The sequence below is a fragment of the Rhinolophus ferrumequinum genome, chromosome X (assembly GCF_004115265.2).
Source record: "Rhinolophus ferrumequinum isolate MPI-CBG mRhiFer1 chromosome X, mRhiFer1_v1.p, whole genome shotgun sequence".
Classification (NCBI taxonomy): domain Eukaryota; kingdom Metazoa; phylum Chordata; class Mammalia; order Chiroptera; family Rhinolophidae; genus Rhinolophus; species Rhinolophus ferrumequinum.
Window position 1 is genome coordinate 7,617,484 of NC_046284.1, and position 27,193 is coordinate 7,644,676.

A 27,193-nucleotide genomic window follows, 5' to 3' on the forward strand; every position below is an offset into this window, starting at 1 on the left:
TTGTGAGTAGGTGGAGTTAACTCCTAGGCAGACTAGTTGTGAGACTTGGCTCTGCCCACCGCAGGGCGTTCTGCTGCGTGAGGGTTGACCACTTAAATGTGGTTTGGCCTCTATGGGCTCTTGTGCCTGTAGAGAATTCCCTCTGGGTGTGTCACTTGTAGGTCTAACCCGGTAGTACTCTGGTTTGGTCTGGAGTTGGCCTCTGGGTGTGTTGAATCTTGTGCCTCTTAAGGTGGGCCCTGGTAGGGCAATTTCAGAACAAAGCAAATCCCCAAGCACAACAACAACAACAACAACAACAACAAAGAAAAAATCAAATACATTCACATGTAGAAACAACTGACAACCCCCACTCAACACAGGCAAAGATATCAAAGATATAAAGACAAAACAAAACAAAACAAAACAAAAAGCAGTGTCAGTCTTGGCTTAAGCCCACCAAGTAATCTCCAGGTTGTCCTCTGCTGTACCAAAGAGTCCCCTGCGTATTGTGCAGGCAGAGCCGGTCACCTGGTGCCCAGAGTGACGTTGGGACTGCAGATTTAGATGCGTGGGGCTAAGGGGTCTGGATGGCAGTTTCTACAAAGTCAGTGCAGTTTCTTCCCTTGCTTGCACATATGCGCACTGAGAGTAGCACCACCAGCCCTATGTCCAGTTCTCCTGAGTCTTAGGGCACTTCTTCCGTGTGTGTGTGTGTGTGTGTGTGTGTGTGTGTGTGTGTGTGTGGCGGGTGGAAGATTTTTGAGCTGCTGAAAGTCCAGAGCTGCATCTGCTGCTTACTGCTGATCCCTGGGAGTGCCTCTGCAGTTCTAATTGCCCTGCCGTAGGCAGGTCAGAAAAAGTGGTGGCTGGGGGTGGAGGAGTCTCTTCTCTCCTAGCCCAGCAAAAATCACACTCTTCCCAGCCTCTTCCCTGGATCAGAGCTGCACGCCAGTCTTCCCAGAGCCTGAGCACTAAGGCCCCTCTGTAATCTGACACTATTCCTCAGTTCAGGGGCCAGTTTAAGTCTCTGGAAGGGCGGGGGTAGGATTGGAAGAGTGGGGGGAGGGGTCCAGGTATGGAGTTTGTGTCCTTTGTCCGGCCTAGGGCCCAACTGGAGATCTCAGCTGAGGTTATTGCCTCAAATACTGGATATGCTGCCCCCTTGGTGAGAGAGATCAGCTGTGGGACTCAAGGAAAGAGCCCATCTCCTGGCTTTTGTGTTCTCTGTTCCGTCCTGGGATCCCCTGCGTCTCTGCAGCTGCGGATGCCATTGGCGTTTCCACCACTGCAGATACTGACCGCGTTTCCACTCCACTCCCTTCCCTCTTCCCCTGCTCGCCCAATTTGCCCACCTTCAAGTAATCCTTGCACGAGTCTCTTAGCTGTTCTGCGTGATGAGCAGAGAGGCCTTTGATGGGTTATAGATGTCCCGTTTGTGATAAGATCCGGAGGAGAACTCAAAAAGTGTGCCCTGCTGCCACCATTGCTATGACGTCACTCCTCTAAATTTTTTTTGCATGGTATTCCATTGTAAGAAGAAAACTTTTCCTTCTGTTTAATTAATTAGGTAACTATTGGCATAAAGAGATGGATTCTTATTCAATGAATTAAAATTCATTAATATTGATTTTGATTAACTATTTTCCTCATCAGTTCCCATATTTGCTTAGTGCGAGCCTATTCAGGGTGGCTTCTGTTTCCTTTTGATATGTTCTCATTTTTTGAGCACTTTTACACTTTATGGCATAACACTGTATTCCAGACTTATCTTGTACTCCCCCTTCTTCAGTCTTGTAATCAATCATTTTTTTCCAAGAAGAAATGGTATCTCTTTTTTATGGAAAATTATATTTAAAATTCAACTTCTGAGTGCTAGGTGTTTTCATTGCTAGTGGGGTGCCATTGCTTCCAGGACCTTTCAGTGCACAGAATTGGAAAAATAGCAAATTTTTTATATATATATATATATATATATATATATATATATATATATATATACACACACACACACACACACACACGTATACATCCATAAATATATACATGTGCATATATACACATATATGTAATATATACATACACCTGCATATATTCACATATGTGTATATATATATATATGTATCTGTGTATGTGTAAAGAGTTTATACTGATATCAAATAACTAATTCCAGTCCAACTGTATTCTTCATTGATTTACTCATTTGCTCAATTCTACAATATGCATAAAATACTACTGGAATTACTATACACATACCACTATAGTAAACTTACTTATTAAGTAAAGTTAAAGATATGTTTGCAGTTTTTTTGTCGTTGTTTGTCTTTAGATGAAAATTGTATGATGCTTTGGGATAAATAATGGATTGGAGCAGGGCAGTATTGGCGGAAGGGGCGACTAGACACAAGTTGATTGCAATTTTCCAGGATAAGGTGATAACTATGGGAATGTAGAGAATTTGGTGACTGATTAAATTATGGGGTTAGGGAAAGGGGAGAAAAAAAGGATAACTTCTAGTTCCCTGGCATGGATGACAGGGTGGTGCTATTTTCTAAAATAGGGATCATTGGAGGAGGAACAGTCCTATTTTATTTTATTCTGTTTCTTTTGGAGTTGTGGTTGGAACAAAGAAGGTACAGGGAGGAGGTGGAAATTAATTAGTTGTAGACAGTTAGTGTTTTGAGTACAAGTGAAAAATATGAGTGGAGCGTTTTGCTTCAGATGAACACCAAATAACAGGGACCGGATTTAGCTTTCAGGCTTGAAAAAAACAACTAAGAAATGAAACAAATATATTGCCTAGAAGTTTTCAGAAATTGAACAAGGCACAGGACAGTAATCCTTGAAAAAGGGAACAAAACAAGGTGAGCCCTATGGTTGTAACAGCTTACTGGTGGAGAGAATTTCAAGCTGCAGTGCAGGGAGGGAAAATCCAAATAGTGTCTGGTGGACTCTGTCTTTTGGTGAGAAAGGGTTGTGAACTTGGGGAGACCAAGTTGACTAAAATTGTTAGGATAGAGAAAAAGGAAGAGCTGCATGGAGAAGTGAGAGTTGCAGGGGGAGGGACGGAGGGAGGGAGGGAGAGAGAGAGAGAGAGAGAGAGAGAGAGAGAGAGAGAGAGAGAGATCCAGAAATTTGCAGAGGATTTCCCTCAAGTTTTCAGGTAAGTAATGTTCAGCTCATACATAGGTAGAAAAAACCCAAGATTGAGGAAAGGACCCTGGAAAATATCAGATGGAACAAGAGGCTTGGAGATAATTTGTGTTCCCACCAACCAGAGTGGAAAAACTTGTAACACATGGGGCATGGGGTAGAATGCTCAGAACGATATAGCATCAGTTCTGTGGCTATTCATCCCCAAAACAAAGGCTGCTCTGCTCCCACTTAATAGCTTAAAAGCAAGCTTCAAAAGAATCAAACTGTTTCCAAGTAACTTAACATTATCTCAGAACAAAGTTCAAAAATATTTATAGCAATACCAAAAAATGCCTAGTATCTAAAGATGGAATTTACAATGGCTGGTATCTATTCTGTTTCCCCAAAATAACACCTAGCCGGACAAACAGCTCTAATGAGTCTTTTGGAGCAAAAATTAATATAAGACCTGATACGATACGATACGATACGATATGATATGATATATTAGACCCGGTCTTATATATAGTAAAATAAGACCGGGTCTCATATTAATTTTTGCTCCAAAAGATGCATTAGAGCTGATTGTCCAGCTAGGTCTTATTTTCGGGGAAACATGGTACTAAAAATTGTCAGGCTTGCAAAGAAGCAAGAAAATACAATTTAAAAAGGGCAGAAAAATGAATCAATAAAAACAGATGCATAAATGACCCATATAAAAGAATTAGTAGATGAGTACATTAAAATACTTATATATACATTTTATATGTTCAAAAGGTAGAGGAAAACATGAGCATGTTGAGTAGAGGCATATAAATTAAGTAAACTAAACTTCTAGATATTAAAGAAATACAATATCTGAGGTAAAATATATACTAGATGGGACTAACAGTGGATTGAAAAGGAAGAAGAAAAGATTAATGGGCTTGAAGACATAGCAATAAATAAGTAGCAAAAATGAAACACAGAGAGGGGGAAAAGACTGAAAAATGAAGAGGACATTAGTACCCTATGGGATAGCTTCAAGTGGCCTAATGTGTTAACTGGATCATCTGAAGGAAGGCAGAAAACATATTTGAAGAAAGACTGGTCAAATATATTCTAAATTTGATGAAAACGGTCATCCCCAGAATCCAAGAAGCTCAACAAATCAGAAACATGATGAAAATTACACCAATGGTAATGATCACATTGCTTTGAACCAGTGAAATAGATGAAATCTTAAAAGCAAACAGAGTAATGTAAAACCTTAAATACAGAGGGAAAATTTTAGAAAAACAGCAGGCTTCTTGTCAAAAACAAACAAGGAAGAAAGTAGTTAGCAAAAGTATTAAAGTACTGAGAAAAACTCAATCTAGAATTCTATAACCAGAGGTAATACATTTTCAAAACATAGGCTAAACAAATACTTTTTCAGACACATAAAAGCTGAAAAATTCACCACCAGCAAATCTATACTGCAAGAAATGTTAAGAGAAATGTGTCAGGCAGAAGGGAAATGATGCCAGATAGAAATATGGATCTAAAGATTTGTATAGATCCATATTTCCTTGGCCATAGCCAAGGAAGAACAACTGAAATGGAGAATGTGTGGGTAAATATAGTTTCTTTTTTTCTAAACCTCTTTAAATGATAAATGACTACTTATTTATGTATAGAAAATGTAAGACAATAATAGCACAAAGGTGAGGAAGAGATGAAATGAAATATACTGTTGAAAGGTTTTTTATACTGCACATGAAACCCACTTTAAGTATAAAGCCACAAATATGTTAAAAGGATGGAAACAAATGTACAGTGCTAGTTATCTTATTAAGGATCTCTTATATATGATGAGTAACTTCTCTCTTGCTGCTTGTAAGAAATATTAAAGGGAGTCCTTCTGACCTAAGGAAATGGACACTAGACCGTAACTCAAATACATAGAAAGAAATAAAAGCACCATTGATTGTAACAACATAGGTAAATATAAAAGATGATATGAATGTTTAAAAAAAGGAAAAGATGCATTGCTAACTAGTGTTAGCATTGTTGCTAACACTAGTCAAAAAAAGGTTGGAGTAGCTATTTTAGTATCAGAAAAAGCAAATATAAGAGCAAGAAAAAGAGCAAAAATATAACTAGGAATGAAGAGGGCCATTTCATAATGAAGGAGTCAATTCATCAAGAATACATAACAATCCTAAATATTTATGCAGCTAATCACACAGCTTCTAAACACATAAAGCAAAGACTGGAAACTGAAAGAAAAAAGAGATGATCTAGGGCTGGCCCGGTGGCTCAGGCGGTTAGAGCTTCATGCTCCTAACTCCGAAGGCTGCCAGTTCAATTCCTGGAGTCCCACAAGGGATGGTGGGCTCCGACCCCTGCAACTAAAATTGAACACGGCACCTTGAGCTGAGCTCCCGCTGAGTTCCCAGATGGCTCAGTTGGTTGGAGTGCGTCCTCTCAACCACAGGTTGCCGGTAACGGCAACTGGACCTGGAACTGAGCTGTGCCCTCCACAACTAAGACTGAAAGGACAACAACTTGACTTGGAAAAAAAAAAAAGAGAGAGGATCTATAATTATAGTTAGAGATTTCAATGCCTACTTCTCAATAAGCAATATACCATATTTTGCCATGTATAATGCACACTTTTTTGCCCAAATTTGAGGGGAAAATAAGATGCACATTATACATGAGTAGTACTAATTCCCGTATCTGTATAAATGTTTTTAATTCTTTTATTTATGCTTATGAGTTAAAAGTGTAACTCTAGAAATCAATAATATATCCATATGCAAAATAATACCCTGGAATATGATAATCTGTTTTGTTGAACTTTTGATGAACTTGCAGCGAGGAAGAGTTCTTGGCCTTGTATGATGCGTAAATATTGTAAATTTTTTACCGGTGCATAAAATTTCATGTACCACAATGTTAAAAAATAAATGCTAAAATTCCTTTATAATACAAAAAAAGTACCTAAATGTAAACAAATAAAAAATTGAATTAAAAAAGTAAAAGGAAAGATTTTTTTTCCCTGAAAGTTTGGGCCAAAAATGTTGGTGCGCACTATACACAGCAAAATACATTAACAAGTAGACAGAAAATAAGTAAAGGTAGCAGAAACAGGAACTACACTATTAACCACCTTGAATTCATTGGCATTCATAGAACACTTCATTCAACAACAGCAGAATGCATGTTCTTTTCAAATATACCTACAACATTTACCAAGATAGACCATATTCAATGTCATAAAAAAATTAAAATAATTTACAACATACAAAATGGAATAGAAATCAAAAACAGAAATGTATCTGGAAAATTTCCAAGTACTCGGGAACTAAATGATTTACTTATAAATAAAACATGAGTCAAAGAAGAACTCAAAAGGAAAATTGACAACTTTTTCAATTAAACAAAATTTTTAAAAATGATATAAAGCAGTACTAAAAGGATAACTTATAACACTAGTTGGCTATGTTAAAAAAGATTAACCTCAAATCAATGCCCCAATGCTTCACCTTAAGAAACTAGAAAAAAAATCTACCAATTTGTACTTCCTAATCCCTTCACCTTTCTCACCCACCCCCCAACTCCTTCCCATCTACCAACCATCAGTTTCTTCTCTGTATATATGAATCTGTTTTTGTTTTGTTTGTTTGTTTTTGTTCTGTAGATTCCACATATAAGTGAGATCATGTGGTATTTGTCTTTCTCTGTCTGACTTATTTCATGTAGTATAATAGTGTCAGATGGGCACTAGACTTATTGGGGGGATCACTTCATAAATTATATAAATATCTAACCACTATGTTGTACACCTGAAACTAATATAAAATAATATTGAATGTCAACTATAATTTAAAAAAAATAGTCACAGAGGTATAAAGTGCAGCATAGGGAATATAGTCAATGGTATTGCAATATCTATGTATGGCGTCAGATGGGTAGTAGACTTATTGGGGTTATCACTTTGTGAGGGGTGTAAATGTCTAATCACTGTTGTTTTGCATACCTGAAACTAATAATAATAATGATAAAGAAAGAAACTAGAAAAAAAAGAGTTAACAATAATGGAATATAATAAATATTAAGAGCAACAATCAATGGGGCAAAATCTGTGAGTCAAGGCTCTGGTTCTGGGGGTGAGAACAATGGTACACTTTTCTTGAGGGACAGCCCAGCCCCACTTTAGTTGCTGAGCACTTGGCGGAGGGGTGTTGGCAGCACCCCTAGGTCTCCATGACTTGTATTCTCCAGCAGGGACCACTACCCCATGATCCAGATCAAAGGCACTTTAGGCCATAGTAATCTCAGCATTGCCATAGCCATGTTAGAATCTTGATCCCATGCGTAGCAACTGGGAGGATGAAGGGATCTCCTACGTGTCCCAAACTTGCTCAGAATTTAGCCTCAGCAATAGGTAGCTTACTCAAGGATGAGAAATGCTGGCATCCTGCCCTTCTCAGAAAGATAGCCCTCCAACTGGGAGCTGGGAGAAGAGAGAGTCCTGAATTCTTTCTTGGCTGCACCAGTCTGGAGTAGTTTCTGCCTCACTGAGCTGGGAAGGAGGAGCATGGGAACAGGTCTTGTTTTAAATATCTGGACTCTTGATTGCCTTACTGAGTTTTAGTAGATTTTCTTGAATAGTTTTTTCTCTCTTTTGTTGTCCATTCTTAGCACCATTTCCAGAAACTTTAAATGTTTGTTTTGAAAATAGATTTCACCAGTTTCACTAAAGAGCGGATTTGTAAGCTCATCATGCTTTTATGCCAGAAGTGGAATTTCTAGGAACTTTTTTTAGATTTCATCAGATTCTATACATAGATGATTATGTCGTATGAGAAGAAAGACAGTTTTAATTCCTGTGCAATGCGGATGTGTTTTTTCTTGCCTTATTGAACTAACTAGACCTCACATACGAGTACAATGTTGAACAGTTCAGGTGAAAGCAGACACCACTGTCTTGTTCTTGATCTTAGGGAGAAAGCTTCCAGTCTTTTACCAGAAAGTATGATGTTACTTAAATGTGCTTTATTAAGTTCAGGAAGTTTTGCCCCTAGTTTGTTGAAAATTTTTAACAGGGATGAATGTTGGAATTTTTTCAAATGCTCTTGCTGTGCCTATTGAGTTGATTATATGGATTTTCTTTTTAGTTTGTTAATATGGTGAATTACATTGTTTGATTTTCCTTTTTTCCTTACTAATCCAGTATTTTATTACTTTTAATTTTAATATGAAGTACTTTTGCATAATCACAAGAAGTTATTTTAGTTGATGTTTCTTCACATACTGTGAGAAAACATATACTAAACTATGTGTGATAATTTAGCTTAAATCTTAACATTATTAAACAGATAAGTAATGTGTAACATACAATCTAAAGTATGTGAATTTTTATAATCATTCTATTTTAATTATTTTTCCAATTTAAAAAATTTTTGTCAATTACAATTGACATACGAGGTCTGATAAAAAATACAGTGAATGTTTAAATTAAAAAAAAAACTTTATTACAGTAAAAGATACATTGCCATTAATCCCCCTCAAAATACTGCCCCTCGCTTCAAACACACTCCTCCCATCGTTCTTGCCACTTTCTAAAGCAGTTCTGGAAGTCCTCTTTCGTGAGTGTCTTTAGTTGCACTGTCGTGGCTGCCTCAATATCCTGAATCGATTCAAAATGTTTTCTTTTCATGGTCATTTTGACTTTGGGGAAGAGCCATAAGTCACATGGTGCCAGATCCGGTGAATAAGGTGGATGAGGACACAGCCTAACGTTTTTATTTGACAGAAATTGGTGTACCAGAAGCAATGTGTGGCATGGAGCATTGTTGTGATGGAAGATGAAGTAAAGACACTCACGAAAAAGGACTTCCAGAACTGCTTCAGAAAGTGGCAAGAACGATGGGATAAGTGTATTTGAAGCGAGGAGGAGTATTTTGAGGGGTATTAATGGCAATGTGTCTTTTACTGTAATAATTTTTTTTCATTTAAACATTCACCGTATTTTTTGATCACACCTCATACAATATTATATTAGTTTCAGGTGTACAACATAGAGATTAGACATTTATATAATTCATGAAGTGATCACCCCATAAGTCTAGTACCCACTGGCACCATACATACTTATTACAATATTATTGACTATATTCCCTATGCTGTACTTTACATCCCTAAGACTGTTTTTATAACTGGCAGTTTGTACATCTTAATCCCTTTAAAAACCTTTTTTCACCCATCTCCCCAACCCATCTCTTACCTGGCAACCATCTGTTTGTTCTCTGTATCTATGAGTTTCTTTCTGTTTTTTTTGTTTATTTTGCCTTTTAGATTCCACATATAAGTGGAATCATATGGTATTTGTCTTTCTCTGTCTGACTTGTTTCACTTAGCATAATACCCTCTAGGTCCAACCATGTTGTCACAAATGGCAAGATCTCATTCTTTTTTATGGCTGAGTATATTTGTACCACATCTTCTTTATCCAATAATCTATCTATGGACACTTACAGGCACATAGATTGATGGAACAGAATAGAGAACCCAGAAGCAAACCTATGCCTATATGGTCAATTAATCTGTGACAAAGGAAGCAAGAATATGCATGGGGGTAAAGACAGTCTTTTCAATAAATGGTGTTGGGAAAACTGGACAGATACATGCAAAAAAAAATGTAACTGGGCCACATTCTTACACCATATTACAAGAGTAAACTCAACATGGATTAAAGACTTAAATGTAAGACCCTAAGCCTTAAAATTCCTAGAAGAAAGCTTAGGCAGTAAGCTCTCTGACATAGCTCTTACTAATATTTTTTATGATCTATCTCCTTGGGCAGTGGAAACAAAAGAAAAAATAAACAAATGAGACTACATCAAACGAAAGAGTTTTTGCACAGCAAAGGAAACCATCAACAAAATGAAAAGACAGCCTACTGAATGGGACAAGATATTCAACAATGATACATCTGATAAGGGGTTAATATCACAAATTTATAAAAAAAAATCACTCAACTCAACTCCAAAAGAACAAACAATCCAATTAAAAAGTGGGCAGAGGATCTGAGTAGATATTTCTCCAAAGAGGACATACAGAGGGCCAACAGACATATGAAAAGAGGAAAAACTGAGGGTTGCTAGATGGGCGGGAGGGGTGGGGGGTGGGGGGGAGGGTGAGGGGATTGGAGGGCAGTTGGTGACCACAGGATGGCCACGGGTTTGAAAATTAATCTGGGGAACGTAATTTGGTGGTTACCAGAGGGTAAGGGGGTTGGGAGGTGGGGGATGAGGGTGAGGGGATCAAATGTATGGTGATGGAAGGGGAGCTGACTCTGGGTGGTGAACACACAGTGTGATTTATGGATGATGTGATACAGAATTGCACACCTGAAATCTATGTAATTTTACTAACAATTGTCACCCCAATAAATTAAAAATAAAAATAAAAAAAAGTGTAAATAAAAAAAAAAGCTCAAAATTGCCAATCATCAGAGAAATGCACATTAAAACCATAATGAGAAATCACCTCACACCTGTCAGAATGGCTACTATCAATAAATCAACAAACAACAAGTGCTGGTGAGGATGTGGAGAAAAGGGAAACTTTGTGCACTGTTGGTAGGATTGTAAATTGGTGCAGCCACTATGGAAAACAGTTTGAAGGTTCCTCAAAAAATCAAAAACAGAGCTACTTTATGACCCAGCAATTCCACTTCTGGGTTTTTATATGAAGAAATCCAAAACACTAATTCAAAAAGATATATGTATCTCTACGTTCATCGTAGCATTATTTGCAATAGGTCTATGATCCATTTTGAGTTAATTTTTGTAATAAGGTATGAAGTGAGATTTGGAGTTCGTGTTTTGGCTTATGGCTATCCAGTTGCTTGGCATCTGGCTATCCAATTGTTCCAGCACATTTCATTGAAAAGACTACTTTCTACTCTGCATTATCACAATGGTTGGAAATCATCATGGCACCACCCATGGAAATCATCACAGCAAACCAATTGAATATATATGTCTGGACATATTTTTTAACTGTCTATGCTGTTATATTGATTGATGTGTCTATCTTTTCACTGTTTCAATTGATGTACTTTTATAGTATTAATAAATCTTGAGACATTGAATTCTGTATGGGAATCCTCCAAATTAAGAACACATTTTAAAAAATGTTTTGGCAATTTCAGCTCTTTTTCCTTTCCATATAAATTTAAGAATCAACTCATGAATTTCTAAAAAAAAAAAAAAAAAAAAGAAAAGAAAAGAAAAATCAAAACAAAGCAAAAATATTTTAGATTTTATTTAGGATTGTGTTTAATCTGTAGATCTGTTTAGGGACAATTGGCTGTGCCTTAGCATCCACTTGGCTTTTGCATGAAATCTGAAAGTCAGCCAGAGGTGAAAGCTTAGGTTCTTCTCAGGTCTTTTCTGAGCATATGTCCAGCCGTGGGCATGTTTGTGTCCTTATCAATACCCTGGTATATGTTGGAGCTTTATAAATATCCTTATTCACCCAGGTCTCTCCTTTTCCAACCTTTTTCTTCTCCGAATTTTCTGTCTTATTGCTTTTCCCAACAGTTATCCTTAGTCTCAGGCTGCAACTGTCAATACTTTTGCCTTTAAATACTTTTGGCAGTGACTCTCAGGAAGCAGCCCCAGCCCTGGGAAGACTTCCAGTTGGGAGAAACAAAGGCAAGCCCTTGCGTCAGTCTTTCAGAGCGCTGCCATTCAGGTCAATTCTTTGAGATTAAGATTTGCACATTCCCTCTGGTACTAGTAACCTCCAGCAAGAGTATGGGCTGCCATCATTATGGCTGCTGCCAATCTGGGGCTTGTGCATTGTGCACCAGTGTAAATCCACAGTGCTCTCTTACCTCAGTGCAGTAGCTTTTTTCCTCTCCACATCTTTCCCTGGTGGTTTTACATTTTTGACTAGATTCTAGAGTTCTGTAAAAGTTGATTCTGACAGTTTTCCCAAACTTATTAGTTGTTTTCTGGAGGGAGGGACTGAGCTCCAGAGTTTCTTAGTCTAACAGTTTTGGTGACATCATTCTTTCAGTTTTCTGGTCAGTCTGGCTAGGGTTTTGTCAATTTATAAATACATATATATTTTCAAGGAAACTGTTTTTAATTTCACTGATGTCAGGTCACATTGCTTGATAGTGTTGTTTAGGTCTTCTCATTTACTCATTTTCTCTGTATGTATTCTGTCAATTTCTGAAAGAGGAATGTTGACGTGTCCACAAATAATTTTGGATGTGTCTATTTCTCCCTTGAATTCTGTCAGGTTTTCTGTCATATATATTGAAGCTCCCTTGTTAGATGCCACATTTAGGCTTGTAATCTTACTTGTGATTTTATTATATAAATCCCTATGTGTCTTTGGTAATTTTCATTGCTCTACACTATACTGTGTTTGATATAGCCACCGCATCCTTCCTTTGTTTAGTGTTTATGTTATATATTTTTTCCATTCTTTTACTTTTAACATATTTATATTTTTACATTTAAAGTGGGCTTCCCATATACAACTATGGTTGACCTTATTATTATTATTACTTTTTTAATCTGACAATCTCTGGCTTTAATTTGTTTAGATCATCTACAAATAATATATTTATTGACATGGTTGTGCTTAGATCCATCATTTTATCACTGGTTTTGTTTGTCCCCTCTGTTTTTATGTTCATCTATTTTCCCTTTCCTGAATATTTTTGGAATACTTGAATATTTTTACTGTTTCAATTCATCTATTGCCTTTTTAGAAGTATTTCTTTGTAATGTGAGATTATTCACTGGTTGCTATAAGGGTTACAGTCTTCATAACTGATATTTGACAGTCTTCTTAGAGTTAATATTGTTCCACTTCCAGTACAGTGTAGCAGCTTTATAAACATATAGGTCTGTTTACCATCCAACTGGCCTTTATGTTATAGTTGTCTTATCTATTATGTCAACATTCAGTGAAAACCACACAAGACAATGTTGTAAACTTTTATTTCAGCAATCATAACTATTTTAAAGAACCTAAGAAGGAAAAATTATTTTACATTTATCCAGAATTTCCATTTCTGTTGCTCTTTCTATAATATATTCCTATCTAATTTCCCTCTGGCATTATTTTCCTTAAGCTTGGAGAACTTCTTTAGAATTTCTTATAGAACAAATCTGCTGGTGACATTTTCTTGTCTTTTTAAATCTGAAACTGTCTGTATTTTAACTTCATTCCTGAAACATTTTCACTAGATATGGAATTCTGAGGTTGATAGTGGTTTTCATTAAGCATATTAAAGATGCCTTTCTTCTGTCTTATGTAGTGATTTGATGATATATCTTCAGTCTTTCAAATAATTATTCCCCTTCACGTACTGTGTTATTTTCCAATAACTTCTTTTAATATTTTTCTTTATCTTTGGTAGTTAGCAGTTTGATTATATTGTCACATGCATTATTTTCCTTTTTTTTTTGTTTGTTTGTTTGTTTGGGGTCTGGAGAACATCTTGATTCTGTAAATTTATGTCTGCTAGCAAACTTGGAAAATTTCTGAGCACCATTTCTTCAAATATATATTTTCTTCACAAAAGTATTTCTCCTCTCCTTCTGAAATGCCAATGTTCTATGTGTTAAACTTTATCATAGTGTCCAGTATGTCCCTGAGCCTCTGTTGATATTTTTTTCCCAGTCATTTTCTTGCTGTTCTTCACATTGGATAACTTGTATCAATCTCTCCCCAAGTTCACTCTTTCCTTTGTCATCTCCAGACCATCCAGTGAGTTTCTTATTTTGATAATTGCATTTTTTTTCATTTCTAAAATTTCAAATTGGTTATTTTTATATTTTCTAATTTCTCTGCTGAGAATGTCTATCTTTTTGTTTATTGTACACATGTTTTCATTTACCTCATGGAACATAGTTATAATAGCTGCTTTAAAGTATTTGATACTTGTAACATCTGAATCGTCTTCTAGTCGCCATTTGTTGATTGTCTTTTCTCTTAAAAATTGGTAATATTTTTCGGGTTCTTTGTTAGTCAAATAATGCTGGATTGTATTCTGGACATTTTGAATATTATGTTGAGTTTGGGCCCATGCTTTGGCGAAATTTTTTCTTGTTTGTTTAAACAATCATCTTGGTTAAATTCAGTCCACAAGGTCTATGTTGCGTCCAGTTTTCAAAACCTTTGCTGTGCTGCATTTGGTTTATCTCACACATGTGTCACGTAGTGGATAGTCTAAGTCTTGGGCGATGGTTTCACATATTAGTTCATAGTTCAGTTATCAAAATCGTTGCTATGCTGCTCTGGGTCTGTCCTATACTCGTACCACTCAGGATTAGTTGGAAATTTAGGTAGTGGTTTAAATCACAGTGTACTTCTCAAAGTTTTGGGTCTGTCCTATGCATATGCTCCAGGGTGAGCCTATGATTTGTGTGGGTTCATATAACCCTCTACATTCTGGGATTCCCTCACACTCTCCGGCCTGCAGGGGCCTTTAGTTTGATTCTTTGGCAAGACAGATAGGGTTTTTTTGTGTTTTTTTTTTTTTATCAGAGTTTTGGCTGTTTGTGCCACTGTCCCACTATGCAGCTTTGTCTTTGAGGCAGAACTACAAGAGAAAAGAAGAAAAAAAACCCAGGAAACTTATTCCTCTGTGGGTTGCTTCTCCGAGTTTTGACTCCCTTCCATAATCCACGTCTTCTTTTTTACTTTTCAGTGTCCTTGAGTAGTTGCTTTCATATTTTGTTCAGAGATTTTATTTATAAACAGTGAGAAAGAAAGGCTGGAAAGCACTTACTCTGCCATACTCAGAAACCAGTTTAGTCTTGTTTTAAGTTTCGTTTTTCACCTTCTTTTTCTTGCTGTCTAGTGGTTTTGTGGTTTGCTTCTACTCTAATCCCATTCCAACCTGGATTTATAATAGTATTTTGAAGTTTCTTCTCCAATGTGATTTTGGCGATCCATTCCTGGTCCCACAAGCCACTTGCCTGAATTCCTAATCCCAAGACTGTCTTTGTGTATATAACAACATCCCACCCACCCCCAACCCAAGCCTATAGCCTCAAACAGAGCCATACCCCAGGCAGCAGCTCAGCTTCACTTTTTCTGTCCTCTTTACAAGGAGAGCCCCAGCTCTGAGCAACAAATACTCGGCCTATTCCCTGTCCCCTCTTTTGTACAGAGAAATGTTTTAGTCTCTTTCACTACACTTACTTTCCAGACCCAGAACTCTGTCTCAACGTTGCTTACAGTTTTGTTTTGTTTCTGTTCGGTCAGATTTTGATCTGTTATTGGAAACAATTATATCTTTTTTTGTCATGAGCACCTTGAACTTATTTAAAGTTAAAATTTTTTTGAATGCTATAAATGCTGCCCTGTGCATTCTAAAAGCTTTTTACAGTGAGGGCAAGACCACATGCATCCAGGATATTGCATTAGGTGTCCTCTTTCCCCCAAATGACAGTGGAGAACTTGAAGAAAGAGCTTTGGCTTTTGCACTTTAGATTAATGCTTTATTTATTTACTTAAATTATTTATTCAGTTACAGTTGACATTCAGTATTTTATATTAGTCTCAGGTGTATAGCATAGTAGTTAGACATTTATATAATTTATGCAGTGCCCCCCTCAATAAGTCTAGTACCCACCTGGCACTATACATGGTTATCACAATATTATTGACTATATTCCCTATGCTGTACTTTATATCCTGTGACTATTTTGTAACTACCAATTTGTACTTTTTAATCCTTTCACCTTTTTCACCCAGCCCCCTAACTCCCCTGCCATCTGGTAACCATCAGTTTGTTCTCTGTGTCTATGAGTCTGTTTCTGTTTTGTTTGTTCATTTATTTTGTTCTTTAGATTCCACATATAAGTGAGGCCATATGGTATTTGGCTTTCTCAGTCTGACTTATTTCACTTAGCGTAATGCCCTCTAGATCCATCTGTGTTGTCGCAAATGTGAAATAACTATCATTTTGTTATATACAGAGGGTGCCAAAAAAATGTATACACATTTTAAGAAAGGAAAAAACTCTCAATTGTAATACTCCATATATACCGATAACAAAAGATGACTACAAGTCACGTTTGACTTCTGCAATGACAAGAGGTGCTCAAAGTGGTTACCATCAGCGTCCAGACACTTCTGATTACGGCGAACTACTGCTTGAGCATAGATAACATCTCTTAAAATATGTATACTTTTTTTGACACCCCTTGTTTTTTCTCTCTCATTTCTGTGTGTTTGGGGTTGTACTGAGATGTGAAGTTACCTGTGTCATCTTATCTGGAAGTCCCAAAGACTTCTTAAGGATGACAGTGTATGTGCCTCTGGTAGCTCCTTCTAATCTATTATGGCCTTGGAAACCATATTTTTAATGTTGGAATCATAACAAAAGCAACTCCCTTTTTTGCAGATAAGGAAACGAAGATATAATGAACTTGAAGTAGTACTGGGACGAATCCGCGTCTCCAGATTCCTATACCAGTGGTTTTTGTACTTATTAGGTTTATGTTGAAGCTGAAAATCAGTAGGCCCTGGAAAAATACCAGAGCATCCTTGTAACATTTAGGGATATTTCAGTTGTTTTAAAGAGTCGGTTGCTTCTCTCTTTGTTTTAAACTTGTGGCTCAAGGATATGCCTCGAGGGTAGAGAAGACATTGTGGAGTGAGCCTCCAACTTATTTCCAGATCGTTATTTGGGCACTACATCAACTTCCCTCTCTAATTTTGTTATAATGTTGCCCCACAGAAACCCCATTAGCTCTTGGGAGTGGACTCTATTTGCAGAAAAAGGCTATGAACCGCTGAAGAGGCTGCGCTATGATGTTTTTATTTCTTCTGTACCTGTTACTGATATTTCTTTCCATGTGGGTGACTAGTTCCACACTTCTGTTTTTTCTCTCTGGAGCTACACATCCAAATATGGCCTTTGGTCCCCATCATAAGGAAGAGCTATCACTAGAAAGGTCTGAGGGCAAAGGTATTCTGGGAAGGTGCTTCTATAGACCTATAGTAACACCACTGGGAGCATTGAGCACAGCCTCCTTTCTTGAGAAAAGTCAAAAATACCATTTGAGTATTTTCTTTCCATGGACCGAAGCCTGGATATTATTTTTTTTTCTGTGTCCTTGTTTACTACATTAGAGCTTATTTCTTGTTTCTGCTACTGGGCCTATCTCTTCAGTTCTCATTTGGTGCTTCCGATCTACTCTGGGCTTAGAAACCAGGAAACCAAAGATTCATATAGTGATTTCTAAATGGATATTAGAGATCTTTGTGCTGAAACCCTTCATATTATAGATAAGAAAACTGAGGCTCGAGGAGATAAAAGTCTCATTTAAGATAATAGAGTTTGTCAGTAGCACTGCTTGAGCTTCTACCAAGATCTTCCGAAATAAGATTCAGTGCTTTTTTACATTACATTCCAAGTAAGTATTGGGTTAGGTAACAAATAATAGGTGTAAGGGAAAGGTTGCAGGAGGGAAACATCTAGAATGAATGAGTAAAAGACAGGTGCAACCATTTGAATTGACACGTGAAATATGTGTTGGTGCTTTACAGTGTAAGTATTAAATGCTAGATTAAAACATCAGATAATGATGAGGAAGATGAAATGCTGAGGGAATGGTACAGGAATCAGTGTTTTTGTGGAACCAGTGAAAGGAGTGTAATGATCTGAGTATTGTCTACTGCCCACCAACTGTATCTGGCTTGGGTCTGAAAGACGTATTTTGGGGCCTTACTGAGACTGAAATTCCTGAGAATTTTGGGAAACAGGCAGTGAACTTTGTTCTGTACTACCTTTGGGAGGGTCGAGATTCAAGCAATCGTGGAGTTAATGAGAACCCACAATGGTTAAATGGGTGATGTTTGTGGTTGGTCTCTTTTAAATCTTGTGTTATTTTTTTACGGGTGTGATAAAAACATACGTTGTGTGTAGCTGGGTATTAGAGATTTGCTGTACATTCTATTAGGTTGGTGCAAAAATAATTGTGGTTTAAAAGGTTAAAAATAATTGCAAAAAGCCACAATTACTTTTGCACCAACCTAATAGGTACCAGACACTAGATGGAGTAGCATCAATGCAATGCTAGACTTCTAGCCTACTGAAAATCAATAGTCATGAGCTCTGCCCAAACAGCCTGCAAAAGGGGGTGCGAGTCAATGGCAGAGCTTAGATTAGAGCTCAGGACCTCTGACAGACTCTTGTAATTTCTGCTTTCTTAAGCCACCTGTTTATGATTCCTCTGGAGAGCTTATCTGTGATTAATGCTATTGGGGGGTGACTCAGTGATTACTTATAGTATCTCAGTTCCCAAGGATTGTCAAAGACGAATGGAAAGGCCATTAATGTGAGAACAGAGCGGTCCAGCTCTCAGATCTGTGAAAGCCTGTCCATAAGTCAATGTAGCCCACTCCCTATGTCCACGCAGCTTGCAAATTCAGACAGCTAGTCACAGGGGAGCTCATTGCCAGTAGCTCAGTCTTTCTTCAAGATGAAAAGTGTGCACAACAATAAGCACTTATTCTCCAAAATTTCCAGTGATCTGGAAGTAAGAAAGAAAAGTCAAGGCTTTGTTTTCTTAGCCAAAGTCCCACTCCTGAAAACCTCACTATTCTTAGGGAGACTGTCATTGAGAAAGGACTGACGAGCCCATCATCACCTATAATGAGATCAAGGAGTGTATGTCATTCATCTTAAGACCTTGTCTCTAATGGCATTGTGACAAACTTTCACCACAAAACATATATCAGGAGTGTCTGTGAAAAATCAGACCTCAGCCAGAGGAACATGAGTGGGGGTAGTGAGGATGCTTACAACCGTGTCAAAAGTGGGGAGACACAGTTGAAGGAAGTCAGGTTATTTAGTCTGGAAAGGAACAAGCAATACAGATTAAAGGTTACCACGATCACTTTCTTTCAATCTCTGAAGGTCTTTAAATCTCCAAAGAACAAGAAGCAGATTTTGTTGTTTGGTCCAAAGGGCAGGGCTAAGACCTGTTTATGTGTACACTGGGGTGGAGCAGCTCTAGCGGGGGAACCGACTCTGCTTTCTGGTTTCTGCTCAAAGGGGAAAATTCAGTTTCTTGGGGGTCTATTCAAAGTCAAGCTGGAAAATACAGTTTCTTATGAGCAACATATTCATTATAAACAGTGATCACTTATTGACTTATCTTTATTCTTTCAGATCAAAAGCAAGCAGAAATGACATAAGGACTGCTTGATGAGTTCCCCACCAGTGGGAGTCCCCCTGAGGGCTAAGGGCATGTATGTTCATGTAAACACAGGAGCGTTCAAGCACTTACAGTGCTACAGTACATTTACAAAAGGAAAAGATAATTCCATTTATCTTTGGTTTCAGGAGGTAATATTGGAAGGAAATTGGGCCCCCCAAAGTAAATAAAGAAAGAGCCAGGGAGCCTCTGAAAACACTTGTTAGAAAAAGGAACAACAATCCCTCTTATCTGCCCATGAATTTATGTTTCACATTTGTCCCTACTGAGAAGGCTGTGAATAGGGGCTGGAATATAAAGTATAGCCTTCAGCAGTCTACTCGACTCGTTTTTTTCATTTACTTAAATGAAATAGCAAACTCCGTATCATTCCTTCACATAAAGGAGCTGTAGTTGTGGGTGGATACTCTCTTCTATGTTTGGGACCCAAGACCTTAGACTTCTGGGTGAAGTCTGAAAGCCTCACTCTTCTTAGGGAGACCGTCATTGGGAAAGGAGCCCATCATCACCTATAATGAGATCAAGGAGTGTATGTCATTCATCTTAAGACCTTGTCTCTAATGGCATTGTGATAAACTTTCACCCCAAAGTCACCCTGTCCTTATGGGTGACTTATACCGTCTTGCCTCTGTTATAGTATTCAGCAGCGACAGCAGTGAATGTATACTGAACCCTGCATCTTCTCTAACTCCTGGTCTAAATACCCTGTCTTTAAGTCCAGTTCTCAGAAAAGTTCTGAGGGAGTTGCTATCATTATCCCAGTTTTCCAGATGAAGAAAGAAGCACAGAGAAGTTAAGTGACAAAAGGCACGCAGAGAGCAAATGGCAGAACCTAATTTCTGCAGGGTACTTCTGAGCGACGTGGCATACCCTGCTCCAGGACAGCTGCATTTCCTAGTCTGAAAACAGGATTTAGCCAACGGGGCTTGGTGGTCGCTGTGTGGAGCAGTGGACAATGTCACAAATATCCCTCTGCGTTTGCCTGGTTTTGAGTAGAATGCCAGAGATGTGAGGATGGTGATACATTCAGATCCCTCTCTTGTTTGTGCTGCCAGGATGCAAATGACAATCACTGTCTCCACATCCCACTACATGCGAGATTTCTGGCTCCTCTGGTGAAAAGAGCATTCATTACCTCTTATTTTTCTCTTAGCATTTTTCTCACTTGCTTTCTCTTTCCCTCTCTCACTCTTGGCTCTTGCTATCTCTTGCTCTCTAGCTCTCTGTTTAGTTTTATTTCCTCTTCTGGCTCTCTCTTCCACTGGTCTCTTGTCTTACTCCTTCCTGTTCTTTCTTTCCTGCTTTTTCCTCCAATCCTCTTCTAATTACCTCTCTCCTCTTACTTTCTAACCCCCTTTCTTTACTCTCCCTCCCTTTCCTTTTACACCACTTCCCCCAATTTTTTTGTCTGCCAGATTCTTTCCAAATGAGACAGAAATGGAGGAAGAAGGCATTCGGTGTCCACTGTACTACGCTAAACTTCCCAACTTTCTTTCCCTGCTGTAAAGCCAGAGAAAGTTCTGAAGCTTGGGTAAGCCCTAATTTGGAAAAGCAGACTCTCCCCACACTGTTTCCTTCTTAGCAGTCAATGGGTGCCTTTTAAATGAAAGTAAACAGTTGAAAACAGAGGAGCACCAGATTTGCACAAAACCTCCTGCCTTCCTCAGGCAGCAGAGAAAGCATGCCTCCTGCTGCCATCGGAAACCTCTAGTCAGATGCTTTTTGCTTGGCCCTGTAGTCAGAATTGCTAGTCAGAACAGAGTGAGAATTCAGCATTTGGCTGGTCCCAATCCCGCACTGCACAAGAGAGCAGCCAAAAGGAAAACAGACTTGTTTAAGGCATTTAGCAAATCAGGGGCAGAGGTCCAGAACCCAAGCCTTCCCATCCTGACCCAAGACTCTGTTATCACTGCTTCCCTTTCTACCTACAGTGACTACAGTCTCTCCCCTTGAAAATAGAGCAGTCTCCTGCCACTTGACTTTACCACGGCTATCTCTCTGCCTTTTTCCCTGTAGTCTGGTTTCCCTGTTTTTAGGCTGCATAACTATCTTACAATTTTACAATTACATTGGCTTAGAACGTTGATCTGTGTCTAACTATGTCCTGCCAGGAATATTGGGTTCAAATGTAATTGTGGTCTCGCCCATTAAGTGATTCATTTTGTTTCGTGCACTGGGGGAAGGGCGATGCTTCTCCAGCCAATGAACCTGGCATTGGATCTGAAGGGACAAGTCTTTAGGGGGCATGCTCTGGGTTCTGAAGTGTTGTCTCTTCTTCTTCAAGCACAGAAATGGCTCCGAGGGAAGCCTGTGCTCTAGATGAGAGCCTAACTATTTGAAACACAGCTCTAGTTTCAGAGACATGTTATTTGTTGATTAAGCTTGGGAATAAATTGTGTGTTCTGGTGAATTGACTATAGTGTTGATTATTATTAAATGATACTCAAAGCCTCTTCTGAAAATGAAATGTTTGTGGATGTGTGCGGTGGCCTTGAGTATACTCAGTACCTCAGTAGGGAAACAGTGTATTAAGCCTAAGTGATGGTTCTGGAAAGTGGGAAGTCAATCAAATCAAAAGCACATCTGGGCGAGAATCCAGGACTAGGTGAATATAGTGAATATGCTACAGATGAAGTAGGCGTACCCCGTACCTCTCCAGGAGGGAAAGGAAATAGTGCTGTCAACTGCATTAGGCAGACTCATTATATGCAAACATCAGCTCTTGTGTGGGCTTTGTTGATATTATCCTCGCCACTGGTGTGCTCTGCTGGGGTCAGGTGTGCTGGGCTGCAGTGGGACTTGTTTGAATGTACTGTAATGATGAGGTGTTTGGTAGGCTGGAATGGGCTTTACTAGGCTGGCGTAGGCTTCCCTGTGCTCTGTGTGAGGTATGCTGGACTGGGTATGCTCATCTGGGGGAAACAGGGCTGACAAAAGCAGGGAAAGAGAAACTTAGCAGTTGAATAACTTCACTTCTCTGGGTATCACTTTCCAACTTGGCAAATATGTGATGAGACTCATTCATTCATACCAAAAATGTTCAGTGAGCACTCAGTAATTGGCCCCTTTTCTAGGTCCTGAGGATACAGAGGTAACAAAACAGGGACACTGCCCTGCATGGTCTCTTGGGTTAGGTAGAAGGTGGACAAGTAAACAGCTACAAGAAAGGAAGATCAAATCAAAAAGATTATATCAGTCATCTCCAAATGTCAGCCACTTATCCCAACTAAGTTCATTTCTCATTCATGCAAAGTCTACTGCAGATCCAAGGCAACTCTCTGAGACAGCTGTCTTCCGTGTATTGGCTCATCATTCCAGGCTGTTTCAGTCTTACGGGAGCTTCATATCAACATATGTTTCCATGATGACATCGCAGGGAGGGGATTGTATTGGACATTATTAATGGGCCCAGCCTGGGGGGGAACAAATATTACTTCCTTCCACAACAGAAACCACTCATGTGACCCCTCCCTCCTTTAAGCGGGCAGGGGAGTGGGAGTGCAATTACCCTGTGTTCCTGAAAGTGGAAGCGATTTGGATATTGGAACCACAGGTAAGGGCAATCTCAGTGTGAGAGCCCAGCACGTGTGAATGCCACACATCTCTAAGGGTTCTCCCTAAGCTTTGAAGTTTGGGAAGTCCACTGTCATTCTCAGGGATGCATCAAGGGATGGACTTTGTACCTGTACTTAGCATGTTCTCCATGAAGAAATAGTACAGGTGAGAGTTTTTTCAGGGGTTTTCCTGTGACTGTGCCAAGTATCCGTTCTCAGAAGTAGCCAGTTGGCTGTCATTCGGGGTACTGCACCGGTCTCTGTCTGAGCTTAGGGAACAGGCTTTCATGACACTCTGCTTTTCTGCTTTCTTTGGCCCAGATGCAGTGACTGAAGTGAAGACTGACATCTACGTGACCAGTTTTGGCCCCGTATCAGACACTGACATGGTAAGTATAGTTCCTGCTAAGGTAAAGGTGAAAGATAATGCCACAGACCAAAGAAAATAAATTGGGGTTTTCTTATTACGGCAGGGCCTTGCAGCTATGTTCTACGGAGAAGTATTTTCTCAGCTAAATCCCCCACCTTCGCCATCTTCCATTTAGCCAAATCCATCTCTCGCCCTGCTCTCGCCACCTATTCACATATAAAGCATACATACCCCCTTCAGAAGTACCCTTCCCTTTTTTCCACAACACATCTTTCAAAATTGTCTCAGTTCCCTATCCTCAATTAAACTTTCCCTGACCTCTCCCTTCACATTTGCCAGCGCCACTGGCTGCTTGACTGAGAGACCCAACCATAGTTTCCAGAGTGGTGTTTCCAGGATGTGAGCAGTGGGAGGGCTTTGGAGCAGATCCAAGGAATAGGGCAGAAAACAGCAGAGCCAGAAAGGGGAAGACTCGTGGGTTGTCTGCAAGGACTTCCCTTCTACTGTTCTCCCTTGCTGCCAAAGCAAAGCATGCACTGGAGAGTTGAAACAGGAGACCTACTAAGTATCAGATATCTGACTGAATAATTATTACATAGGGAAACACAAAAGCTATTATCTGCTCAGTATGCCTGACAGTTATTAGATGCTCAGTAATTTTTTGTTGAACCAGTGACTTTGTGTTGAAAGTAAAAATCTTAAAATCAGAAAAAAATATTTAAAAATATGAAATGTCCACGTTCACTACTTAGATGTTTTTCTGTAGCTCTATCTTCGGTGAGACTACTACTTCGCAGGGGACAAGGCTTCTTGGGACCCATTGGGTAAATACCGATGGCTGTGTAGGGACTTGATAGAGTCTGTCCTGTAGGTAATGCAGAACCATTGAGTGTATTTCAGTAGGACAGTACAAATATGTATCGTTTTAGAACGATTGAGCTGGCACTCATACAGGATGGTCTGCATGGGGGAAAAGAGTGGAGGCTGAGAGTTCGTTTAGGCATGTGGATTTTACGTGGCTCTTCTTTCAATCAGGCAAGATCTAGGAGTCAGTTGAAGAAGCAGGCTAGTTCCCAGGAGAGGGAATCATGAGTGACTATCAGGCCAGGCAGAGGGAAGGTAGAGGCCTGAACTTTGTCTTTCAAGTGTGGAATGAAGAGAAGAGTACAGAGTTATAGTAGACTTCTTGTAAATTCCTTAAGGGCCGACACCAAGTCTTCATGGCTTCCTGGGCACTTAATACAGTACCTGACACATAGGGAGAGCTGAATGAGGGGCAGCTTTGACATATAAGGGATAGAAGAGAAGGGTCTCTCATCTTAGGGGCAGCAGGAAAGCCTGTATGTCTAGGTGCCCTTCTGAACCTGTTGACTACTAACTCCCACAGCTTCAGATCCAGGCATGCAATAAAACTGTTACCAGTTGGTAATTCAACATGTACTCCTGAAAAGCCCAACTCTGCATCAGAGGGCTCTAGGGACCCCTTTATTCAGAGAGCTCATAGGCCATTGGGGATAACCAGATTCACCAGGAATATGCAGCTCTCTCTTTGTATTGCTGGGAATTAGTGATGGATTAGGATTTTTATAAGAAAGCAACTGAAGCTACTCTTTGAACACACACACACACACACACACACTCACACTCACCCACAAATCCACAAATACATTCAAAAAAATGTATGCACATGCAAGAAAATACACACAGAATACAAACAGCCCACATGCTATCCTAGGCGTTCTATAGACACACATGTGCAAATAGATACCTCAATCCAGGGGTACTACAAAAACACACACATGCCGCTGCCCAAACCAGCTCCTCTCCTTGCGCCTTCCCCACCCAAGCAGGCACACATGAGTGTTCAGAGGCTTGCAGCCATTTCAAACAATCCAGACTTTCTATCTCTTTTGAAGTTTCATGCTCCACTTGCTTGTTTGATTTTCTCTGTAATGATTAAGCAGAAGCAACAGAATGGCTTTTTCCCAAAAGGGAGAGCAGACTTTGATCACATAAATTTCCGGTTATTTTTCAGCTGCACTTCCATCTTGTCACAAGGCAGAATAGCTCTGCTCAGTCTGACTGGGAGACACATTTATGGTGTTTTAAAATGTTTCTCCTTCATGTACTACTTGGTAGACTGCGGCAATTGACCCAGGGTCAGTGATGACTTTGCGTGAAGCATCATACTTTAGCAACTAGTTGAAGCAAGAACCCAGGCTCCCCTGAAACCACAGACTACTTGGAAAAAGTAGATGAAAATTAGGGTTGCTTGGGTTCTTGACTCACTTCCCACTGAACATGGAGTTTTGGTACAGAATACTTTCTTAAGGAAATAGAGACAGTCTTTTTTTCACAAAGGGGGGGAATTTCGGTGCCATTTTGAGCATTGAACCTGTACTACCCAGAAGCCATTGCACTCCTTGGTCAAACACTGACGCCCACAAACATAGATCCTGAGTTTGACAGAAAACTCTGTGAAGGCCTGTGTCTGTTTTGTTAATCTCAGTACCACCATTGTCTAGTTTAGTGCTTGATACTTGGTATACTCTCAACTATTTGTTAAATGCAGGAATGAATGAGATAGAACAAATTAAATATGAGGGGAAAGTTATGACTGTGTTCCTCCACTTGACAGAAAGTTCTTCAAAGGCAGAAAACATGTCAGACACAGTTCTGCATCTCCAGCACCTAGCACAGGACCTGACACAGCTTCTCTGTGTTTGTTGAAATGTTACGAAACATTAGTAGCAAGCCCTGCAGGTAAAGGGTGGAAGTAGCTTTCTTCAGGAGACACTGTTGAGTAGCAAGAGTAATGAGTCACTGGTTGGTGGCTCCAAGCTTTGGGCTACTAATTTTGGTGGCTTCTCCATCCATGAAAATAAGGAGCTGTGATAATAGGGAATTCAGCAGAGATGAAAACTGAAGAGTAGTAGCTCTTTCTAAGGGGAAAGCCAGAGAAACAAAGAAACTTAATGCAGAATATAAGACATAAGTTGGAAACGTGTTACAATGGGAATTTTACAGGCATTGTGAATGAAAGGCTTGTATTAACCATTTGCAACAAATGGAGCTTGATGGTCCCATGATACCTAGCTCCTCAGAAGTAATACCCACCCTGTGTCAGTAGTCTCCCAGGACAGAAACAGAATGAGGGAGACAATCCTAATTTGAATAAAGTGAGGCCATGTGACCTTTTATGATTTTCTATTTTCTTGAGAGGAAGGATGAAAAAGATTTAGTCAGACGCAGTTTCATTGTCACTTCTCTCTCAAATTGGCTCTGCCCATTCTTACCAATGAGCAATGGCTCTTGGCAAGTGGAAGTTTTCCCTGGTCTCCCAAGATCCTTTGAAATTGAATGCAGAGAAAGTGGGATTCTGGCTTAAGAATGGCATGCTATGCATATGGTCAGTGACCAGAAAGGAAGGTAGTAAGGTGACAGCTGATATTTTCTAAGAGTCGATCTTAGGCATTCTCACCACACACACAAAAATGGTGACTAAGGTGATAGGTGCATTAATTAGTTTGATTGTGTTAATCATTTCACAATGTATACAAATATTGAACCATCACATTGTGCATCTTTAAAAATTGCATTCTATAGCCTAATATATACGATTTTTATTTGTTAATTCCACCTCAGTAAAGCTGGGGGAAAAAAGAAACGTAACAGCTGAGAAACACTTTGGATACTCTGCTGGTCCAAACCACCTTCTGCCAAAGTTTCCATTCTAGCTCTTGTCTTGAGGTGCAGCCTCCGCCCTGGTCCTTGAGCATGCCAGAAGTGCAGGGGCCTGAGGCCCTGAGTTATGGGTTCAATAAATATCTATCTGAGTGTATTGATCAAGCTAGTGAGAAAATCAAAAGGACGAAGCGTACTGATGTTAGAGTCAGAGAGAGAACAACTGGAAGACC

The 27,193-nt window shown here is 39.2% G+C and overlaps 1 protein-coding gene across 4 annotated transcripts in view; it reads left to right on the plus strand.

Annotated features, from left to right (window-relative positions):
* The window catches only part of GABRA3 (gamma-aminobutyric acid type A receptor subunit alpha3), a 196,996-nt gene that overhangs the window by 88,880 nt on the left and 80,923 nt on the right, over positions 1-27,193 (plus strand). For all 4 annotated transcript variants that reach the window (XM_033135444.1, XM_033088249.1, XM_033087481.1 and 1 more), the window contains exon 4: positions 23,228-23,295. In XM_033135444.1, the coding sequence (XP_032991335.1) occupies positions 23,228-23,295 (68 nt within the window). The remainder of the gene's footprint in view (positions 1-23,227; positions 23,296-27,193) is intronic.